General features: G+C 46.5%; 1 protein-coding gene across 1 annotated transcript; it reads left to right on the top strand.

Moving 5' to 3' along the window:
- The first annotated feature begins 1,557 nt into the window (after positions 1-1,557).
- ZDHHC12 (zDHHC palmitoyltransferase 12) lies at positions 1,558-7,956 on the top strand. The gene is made up of 5 exons (XM_082208008.1): positions 1,558-1,718; positions 3,087-3,223; positions 4,074-4,160; positions 5,773-5,939; positions 6,805-7,956. Exons 1-5 carry the CDS (start codon positions 1,613-1,615, stop codon positions 7,115-7,117), a joined length of 810 nt encoding a protein of 269 aa, XP_082064134.1. The 5' UTR covers positions 1,558-1,612; the 3' UTR covers positions 7,118-7,956.
- Positions 7,957-9,625: the final 1,669 nt, after the last annotated feature.

Below are 9,625 nucleotides of genomic sequence, written 5' to 3' on the forward strand. Positions count from 1 at the left end.
CACAGTTAGAGGCAGAAATGTTCCTGAAGACCAGCTACTGGAAGCCACGGGAGAGGCGGATGCCTTTGATCTTGGGTGCTGCTTGCAGGTTTCCCACAGGCATCTGGTTGGCTGTGGCAAGAAGAGGATGCTGGGCTAGACTGGCCATTGGCCTGATCCATCAGGTTCTTATGTTCACTGCCTCAACACACAATACCTATGCAGGATGAATAGATGTGAACGAGATGGGGTCCTTCCTAGTGCTGTTTCACAAAGGCCTTTTCCTTCACTGCATTTTACTTAAGGTATCGAAAAAATTAAATGGCAACATGCAGATCAAGCAGGTGTGCTCATAAGTGAACTGGAATTGCCTCCACCACTCTCATGGGCGTAGCCAGGATTTTTGTTGGGGGGGAGGATATTGTTTGGGGGGACAGAAGCTTCGATTTGTATTGATTGGGGGGGTCAGCTGCCCCCCTGCTCCCCTTTGGCTATGCCTATGACTACTCTTATCCAGTGTCCATACCACAAAACTGTAGCAAATGGGTTGTGCCAAGCTCACAATAAAAATGATGAACTCATCATGAAAGCAGTTCAGAGCCGGAATGCTGGAAGGTTCGAAGCAGACAACAGAAGATACTTCTTCACTCAGTGCATCAGTGGCTACCATTAAACAAAAATGTGTTGAGTTCACCATTGGGTAACCTCCTCCGTGACTGAAACTCTGAGGAACAAAAGTCTCCTAACGCAGGAGTGGAGAGTCATTTCCACCCTAAAAGCCAGGTGTCACTTGGGGCAACTTAAAGCCTGAAGAGGGGAGGGGGAGCAAAGCAGACTTCATGGCCTTGAGGGAAGTCACTGGCAGAGCACGAAAGGCAGGGAAAAGCAAACTTTCTGAGTTTCTGGTCCATGGTGTCTCCCAGATTCAGAAACAGCTCCTTGCCAAGAGTGCAGGGGAGGGGAGCCTAGGTACGCCTCTGATTGCACACTGGACACGGTACAAAAGCAAAAAAAACAAAAAAACCTGAAAGGTGCTCTGGCTCACCTGGAGATTCAAGACTGCCCCCATCACCAGGCAAAGATGGAGACTGTAGGCCAACCCTGGAAGTCTGGCAGCCTTAGCGTGGCCTGAAAGTGATGGAGGGCTGGGCAGCAAGGAGGTGTCCAGCAGGGCTGGTTGGATGCACCTCTGTTGTATATTAATGATGGTGTCAGAAGCTTTCTGCATTTGATGAAGGGGTTCCTGTCCATGATATATTATTGTTATGTTAATTTCTGCATCGCAGGGGGTTGGACTAGATGATCCCTGGGGTCCCTTCCAACTCTACAGTTCTATGGTTCTAACGATAATCAGAATACTTCATTGCTACTGTTATTTAAATCATTAGTCAAAAACGACTGATAAGATGCCACAAAGCTCCTCGGCAGCTCTTCACTGCCTCATCGAAGTCCGCCCCGCCCCTCCCTTCCAGACTTCGGATCCAACTCGCTACATTCCGCCTCTGACGCTAGCCAATCGCCACGCTTCTTCCATGACACACGCCCCGCCCGCCTCTCGCAGTCTCTTTCCGCCTCTTTCCGCAACTTTGTGGCCGGCTTGGTTGCGGAGCTCCGTTGCTCCCGGCAGGCAGCGATGATGGCGTGGAGAGGGGCGCGGGGCAGCGGGGGTTTCATGGTCCGGGCAGTGTACGTGGGGCTCACCTGCGGTGTCCTGCTGGGGCTCTTCCTCTACCCTACAGGTGAGGCAGTCTCTCCCTCTCCTCCCTCTCCCCAAAAGTGGGGCGGTAGGATCAGGACCCCTAGGGTTCAGATCTGCACTCAGGCTACAGAGGAAGCATTCTGGCACCCCAAAAAATCTTGGTTTGGTTTCAAAAAGGGGGAAGATATTAAGTTGTGTATTTTTCTCTATAAACCTTAATTAATTTTTTTATTTTTAAAATAAAATAAAACCATGGGTAATTGTGGAAGGTTTGTAAGTTCAGTGGTGGAGCATCTCCAGAGCTGGGAATCTCCTTTGCCTGAAACCTGGAGAGCAGCTGCTGCCTGTCAGTGCAGACAATACTAAGCTAGATGGACCAGTGGGTCTGACTCTGTATGAAGGCACCTTCCTGTGTAGCATGCTGAGTGGCCTTAGTCTAGCCCAGGGTGGTCCAACCCTCAAGGACTTTTTTGGCAGCCCTCTGCAAAATTTTATAACCCTCCACCACCGAGCTTCCCCACAGTGATAGAGCTGGGCAGGAGCGTCAAATTTTGTCCTGCCTCCCCCCCCCCAGCACACAGCAAGGCAGTTGTGGGGCTTGTGGGTTCTGTGTCGAAGCACTTTTGTGGCCCACTTGATATGAACATTTGGGCCACCCTCGTCTAGACCCTTCTCAACCCAACCTACTCCACAGAGTTATTGGGAGCGTAAAGGGGTGGGGGTGGGAACCATCTGCCCCTGCCCTACATTCCCAAGAGGAAGGAATAGAGGGGGCTATAAATATAATTTAAAGACGTAAGAATTTCATTTTCTCCTTGCATGCCCAGGCTGCAGTTGGTTTTCTTTATTCCGAAATAAATATACACAAGGGGACTTAACGCAGAGAGCTGGATTTGCAAGATAGTCTGTGGGTTGGGTTGTGACTGAGGGCAGTGGGGTTAAGGGGTGGAGCACTTTGCATGTGGTCAGAGGTAATACAGGTTTTCCTCTTCCTCCTCTATTTTATTTCCTTTACCAAAAGAAGAAAAAGGGGGATGTGAAATACACAAATGGATAGATTTTACAGCAATGATGAAAACATGGGAATGTCCTGTCCCCCCCAATAAAATAAGTATTTGCCTGGCACTCAAAGGACAATCATGTTGGAGGTGGGGAGCCCCACAGCAAGGCTCTATTTGTCTCTCTTTCTGCAGGTGCTACCTGCCTTACCTTGGATAGTGGAGGCTAATCAGTGGTCCAGGAGGTGCAGGGCTGGCCAGCTGGGACACTTCCAATAGGAGTGGATGCCTTGCATCTCTGGGAGCTCAGTGCATAGTCCCAGGAGATGCTGGATTGTTTATGGTCAGAGCCCCCAAAACAGAATAATGTACAGTACATTTCCCCCATGATAATTTCCCTTCTTTTTCAGACCTGCAAAGGCAGGAAGAGCAGGGAGACCTCCTCCAGCCCCTCTTGTTCCTCGCACTGGTTCTCTGCTCCATGTCGCTGTACTTTGTTGTCTCTCTCATGGACCCAGGATATGTTGAGCATGATGAAGAGGAGAAGGTATGTCATGGGAATGGTGTTCTACTGAGTCACTCCATTAGCCCATCTGCCTCAGTACAGTGGTACCTCGGGTTAAGAACTTAATTCATTCTGGAGGTCCGTTCTTAACCTGAAACTGTTCTTAACCTGAGGTACCACTTTAGCTAATGGGGCCTCCCGCTCGCCATGTGATTTCTGTTCTCATCCTGAGGTAAAGTTCTTAACCCGAGGTACTACTTCCGGGTTAGCGGAGTCTGTAACCTGAAGCGTCTGTAACCCAAGGTACCACTTTACTGACTGGCAGCAGCTCTCTGCAGGGTTTCAGGCAGAGTTCTCCCCTGCTTCCTGCCCTCAGCACAGCCTACAGAGCTGTTGGAGATGGAACCTAGAACCTTCCGTGAGCAAAGCTTGAGGTCTACAATGGAGCTACAAACCTGTGCCCTAAGAATGAAGTAAGATTCTAGCCCTCATTGTCCAGAATAAAGAGTGGAATTAAATAGGAATGCAGGAAGCTGCCATAAACAGAGTCACCTAGCTCGTCACTATGTACACTGACTGGCAGCAATGGCTCTCCAGGGTTTTGGGCAGGGGGTCCTCTCCCCACTCTAGCAGAAAATGCCATTGGATACATTTAAAGCATATGTCTTCTCCTCAAGAATCCTGGTTACAGTCATTTGTTAAAGGTGCTAGGAATCATAACTTTCTGTGGGGTAAACCAGAATCCTTTGGGGAATGCCATAGGCTTTAAATATGGAGTGTGTGAGACATTAAATGCTTTAGACACTCCTCCATTCCAATCTCTAAATGCTTATATTCTTTTTTCCCTTTCCCTTCATCTGCATTCTGTTTTATTTTTTTTTGTTTCTGGTAGGAACCTGTAAGCGATGAGAAGGAAGCAATGAGCTCCCAGGAATCTCTAAACCTCCGGCTTCGGCGCTGTGGCTACTGTCTGTTGAAGGTAGATGTTCCTTGAAAAAGAGTCTGAGGGGTGTATCCCTGTTCCAGTCAGTCCCAGATCTCTCTTTTAAGGTTGCCCCCAGCTGCTGCTGAAAGGAACCTCTGAAGACCTCCCACCATTAATCATTGCATATTGTATCCATCTCAGTCTGCTAGGGCCTTATTTGGAGGAAATTTTCTCTTTTTTGTTAACAATTTATTACAACAATCATTTTCCAGATTCAGGTAGGTAGCCGTGTTGGTCTCATACAGTCGAAATAAATCTAAAAATTGTCCAGTAGCACCCTAGAGACCAACTAAGTTTGTCCTGGGTATAAGCTTTTGTGTGCATGGGTATCTGAAGAAGTGTGCATGCACACGAAAGCTTATACCCAGAACAAAATTAGTTGGTCTCTAAGGTGCTACTGGACAATCATTTTCCACATTGCTTTCAGATCTTTATATGTCTTATCCCAGGCCTTTTTAATAATTTTACATTGCCACCACATATAATAACCTTTTATGCTTTTTGCTCTCCCTTTCTGTTTTTTTCTCTATCACAGTAAGAGCCTCCAAAATCCTTTTGCCTAAAATATAATTTTTGTCTGTGAAAGACTCCCATATCATTTCACATGAATTACCATTTTTGTTTTGCACCACTCTTTTTCCCCCTTGTATTTTCTTCAGACTTCGTCTTGCTATCATTCCTACCTCAGTGGTTTGTGCCTTCTCCTTTAGTTGTCTCACAGCCTCTGAAGTTAAATTGATATTTTCCTGAATTTTAACAGCTGCCTCATTGACATATTCCTTTAGCTCATCAAACAATTCTCTTTTCAAATCTAAAAGCCAATCATACAAACTCTTCCATTGTGGCCTGGCTGGTTTGTTTTGAAATTAAAATTTTTCCTTCAGAGAGGGCTGATTCTCTCCCTGTTTCTTGGCTTCCTCTGTAGAATTTCATTCCATAATGAAAGATCCTTTCTCACAGCCAGGAGTGTTATTTTTACCCTTATCAGTACTTTGTCAAGGACACTCCACTGAGCTCAACAGGGAAAAAAAACAGTACTTCCAGCCTACTCCCCCCCCCTCCCACATTTCTCACGGTTAGATTTTTGCAATTATATATTCAGATCTTTACAACCATCAACATCAAAATAAAAAAGTTTTAATGTCCAGAGCAGTAGATTAATATTGTTACTTTTATTTTGAGTTCTATTTAGTCCAGCATTAACAATAAATAATCCTCTTCTTTTAATCTTAATTTTTGATCAGATGGTGCCTTTTAGTGAAATAATGCGCAATTATAATTCCCTTGGTTTAGACGTCTTCAACAGTTAAATAAACGGGTGTATCCCTGTTCCAGTCAGTCCCAGATCTCTCTTTTAAGGTTGCCCCCAGCTGCTGCTGAAAGGAACCTCCGAAGACCTCCCACCATTAATAATTGCATATTGCATCCATCTCAGTCTGCTAAGGCCTTATTTGGAGGAAATTTCCTGATCCTATGCCAGACCCTCAGCCCAGCTAAGCTCAGTACTGTTGACATACCACCAGCAGCACTTCTCTTTCCCAGACCCTCCTGGAGTTGAAAATGTAAGGAAGCACAAAAACACATCCTGTTCTTTTCTATCTCACAGCAGCCAATGAGGGCCAGGCACTGCCAGGCGTGCCGGCACTGCGTCCGGCGCTATGACCACCACTGCCCCTGGATTTACAACTGCGTTGGGGAGAGGAATCACCCATTCTTCGTCGCCTATTTGGCTGTTCAGCTTGTGGTTCTCCTGTGGGCCCTGCCAGTGGCCTGGTAAGCAAAGCTTATGGCGGGAGACCCCCAGACATTTTTTTTAAGTGTGTGTGTGTGTTTAAAGGAAGGTGTTCAGCCCCCTTCCCCAATCTTAAAATCATAGAACTGTAAAGTTGGAAGGGATCTTGAGGGTCATCTAGTCCATCCCCTGCAGTGCAGGAATCTCAACTAAAGCATCTATGTCAGATGGTCAACCAATCTATGCATAAAAAGCTCCAATGAGAGAGAGTCCACCATCTCTGGAGGGAGTCCTTTCCACTGTCAAACAGCTCTTACCATCAGAAAACTCTTCCTGATGTTTAGTCGTAATTTCCTTTCTCGTAACCAGGGATGAAAGAATAGTCATTCATTCATCCATCCATCCATCCATCCATCCATTCATTCATTTATCGGAACCTCACACAACATTAACTGACCCAGGCCACACCCCTTTCCTCAAGCCACGCCCCTCACTGCCCTGCTCCACCCACTCATAGGACTGAGAATTCTCCCTTGATTGTCTTGAATGTCAGAGGTGTTATGGATAGGAAACTCTTGAGCAGTGCATGGCTTAATGGAGCCCACTCTACAGAGGTACACCTGTTGCCCCGCCCACTTTGGGCCCCTGGCCATCCCAGATCCAAGGATGCATCCCCTGGAAGGATGCCTGCGAGGAAATGCAGCCCTCCAGCTGGAAAAAAAGGTTCCCCACCCCTGTTGAAAGGAATGCAGCTAGATCTGAAGATCTGAGGCACTTTCTAAAGGTTGTTCCAAAGTTAAGACAATATCACCTGCGAAAGCTTTGCTTTTATAATTTTGTGAATCTTGCAATAACTCTGATGTTGTTCTTTTTTTTTTCCTCCACCACTAAAAAAAAAAAAAAAAGGTCTGGGCTTGATTTTGAGCATCCCTCATGGGCATGGTTTCAGTATAACCTGCTCCTCCTTCTCTCCTTCCTTGTGGTTGCCGTTTTCACTGTGGTGATGATTCTGCTCCTGGGCTGCCACCTTTACCTTGCCTCCCACAACACCACCACCTGGGAGTTCATGTCCCGTCACCGCATCTCCTACCTGAGAGATTGTGAAGTGGAAAACCCCTTCGACCGAGGAATCTTCCTCAACCTCTGGCAGTTCTTCTGCGCCTGCCGCCTAATCGCCTGGGAAACCCTGTACCCCGAAGTGGGAGGCCACACTGTGTGACTGTGGGCTGGATGAGAACACCCAATCCAGGACTAAGAGAGAGAGAGAGAGAGAGTGAGCTGTTGGCTGGGTGGAAGCAGATGTTTTTGTATTCTCCCAGCAGCTATGGAACTGAGGGGAGAGGCTCACTTTTGCCAGTAGCTTTCCTACATATTTCAGCAAAATATGTAAAAAAACAGCCTTTCCCCATAAGCCAATACGGAGCTGTTCTGAAGTGTGTCCTTTGAGAAAGTGAACCCCGCAGACCCTGCTTTCAGACCTTGCTGCTCAAATTGCTTTTTGGGGAGAGAGATGGGCAGGGGAGCTAGGAAGTCTGGTCCATTTGGGAGAGTGGGCTGCTGCCCAGCCAGCCTCAGTCTGCCCCCCACGTGCCTTCCTTAAACCCCAGCAAGGAGTGGCCCTGCCTGTCCTTGGCTTTGGTTGCACTTATCATGGCTTCCCTGCCTTCTGCTCCAATGGGCCCCAGCCACCATGGATGGACCAAGAGGAGGAGGCCATATACTGAAGACCTAAAGTCTTGTTGGGGTGGTACTTGGGGTTTTGTTTGGGGTGGGGCAGGGTGTGCCTTCTATCAAGGCTGGGCTCACTCTTTTTTAAAACAAAGAGCTATGTTCCCAGTATTCCTCCAGCATTTCACGGCGTGCCTTCAAGAAGTAGATCTCAGGGACTAAAGCTTTGTTTAATAATTCTTGAGGTCCTCTTGGGAGCCTCTCCTCAGGAAAGGAGTTTAAACCTGTTTCTGCTTCTTCAATAGGAGGGACAATTTTTTACATGCTCCATTTCTACATTCTGTTTCTGTAATCCAATAAAATTTAACATTATTAAAAGCTTAAAGCTTGGTTCTTGCTTCTGGTCTCCCCACCTCCAATGCAACTTTCCCCAAAAAACTGTCTTCCTAATATTTCTACCTCAGTTTCTAGACAGGTTGTTTTTTAAAAGAACAAGCCTAAATTTATCTCTCACCTGAAGATTAATTAGAGAGTTCTTAAACTGTGGCTTTCTATTTGATGTTGGCCCTGTTTGGGCCTGAATCTAGTGCATGTCATGGTGGGTTGAATTTTTCTCAACTTTTCTCAAGGAAAAAAGAAAGCTGCCTAATTATTGAGTCCAGACAATTCATCCCACACTCAGTATTGTCTACACTGACTGGCAGCAGCTCTCCAGGGTTTCAGACAGGGGACATTCCCAGTCCTACTGGAAGATGCTCTGCCATGGAACATAGGGACCTCGAGGGTCATCTAATCCAACCCCCTGCAATGCAAGAATCTCAACTAGATCATACATGACATATGACCATCCAACTTCTGCTAAAAAAAAAGAAAAAATATTCCAGTACTCATGGTCATGAATAAAGAACAGATTTAAATTCCAGAAAGAAGCTCCATACTCTGGTTCTACATTCAAAAGTTACATCATCATCACAACATTCCTTAAAAGGAACAAAACTATTCCGACCCAATGAGAATGAATCTGAACTCTAGCAGGTGCCTGGAGACAAAGTTAAGTCTTTGAACCTCTGCCCTTCTGAGGTAAGAGGGTGGAGATGATCCAGAGGAGTTAGGCCCTTGACAAAGTGGCCAAAATCAATAGCCCCACCCAATGTGGGTGCAAAGGGTGTTTTCAAAGTCCTGGCAAAGAGGGCATCCCAATTGATCTCTTGGGAAACAGAGAGAGAAGAAAAAACATAGGCTGGTAGCCAAAGCTACTCTTACTCAGGGTAGACCCAGGGAAGTCAATGGAGAGGATTAAGGTCCCAATTGCACTACAGTGGTACCTTGGGTTACAAACGCCTCAGGTTACAGACTCCACTAACCCGGAAGTAGTACCTCAGGTACTTTACTTCAGGATGAGAACAGAAGTCGTGCAGGGGTGGTACCTCGGGTTAAGAACGGTTTCCGGCTAAGAACGGACCTCCGGAACAAATTAAGTTTGTAACCAGAGGTACCACTGTATACATTTCAGGCAGTATCATACCACTTTAAACAGGTGTGCCTACCCCAAAAGCATCCTGGGAGTTTCTGCAGTTTGTTCTTGGAGCTGAGAATAGTTAGGAGACCACTGTTCCCTACGCAGGGCTACCATTCCCTGGGAAGAGGGATTGATTGTTAAGCCATGTGGGAAATTACAGCTCTAATCACCGCTTGCAAACTACAGTTCCCAGTATGCTTTGGGGGATGCTTTGTTTCTCCTATCTTGGTTGCAGTCATATCAACATTCACCAGCTGGGTTTGCTATTAGCTGGAGTAAAGAATAAGAACTGCCAACATAGCCATCATCTTAGCATTTATGTGGCCTATTTAATGTGTTCAGTGTGGGCCATAATTATATATTTTGGTCACGTCCACTCCACGCAGATTTAAACCCATGAACCATTGCCAATCTGGTGCATTCCATGCGCTTTGCACAACACCTCTAGTTGTCAGCCCCCGCCAACATGGGGGAAAATAAATACTGGATTTCCCAGGAAAGCTACAACTAAATCCAGCAGTACTGTTTCAGCAGTCCTGG

The sequence above is a fragment of the Podarcis vaucheri genome, assembly GCF_965113315.1.
Source record: "Podarcis vaucheri genome assembly, chromosome: Z".
Lineage (NCBI taxonomy): Eukaryota > Metazoa > Chordata > Lepidosauria > Squamata > Lacertidae > Podarcis > Podarcis vaucheri.

Coding starts and splice junctions, on each gene's coding strand:
- ZDHHC12 (XM_082208008.1), top strand. CDS start 1,613: ATGATGGCGTGGAGAGGGGCGCGGGGCAGCGGGGGTTTCATGGTCCGG. Junction 1,719..3,086: donor GCTCTTCCTCTACCCTACAG/GTGAGGCAGTCT, acceptor CTTCTTTTTCAG/ACCTGCAAAGGCAGGAAGAG. Junction 5,940..6,804: donor TGGGCCCTGCCAGTGGCCTG/GTAAGCAAAGCT, acceptor AAAAAAAAAAAG/GTCTGGGCTTGATTTTGAGC.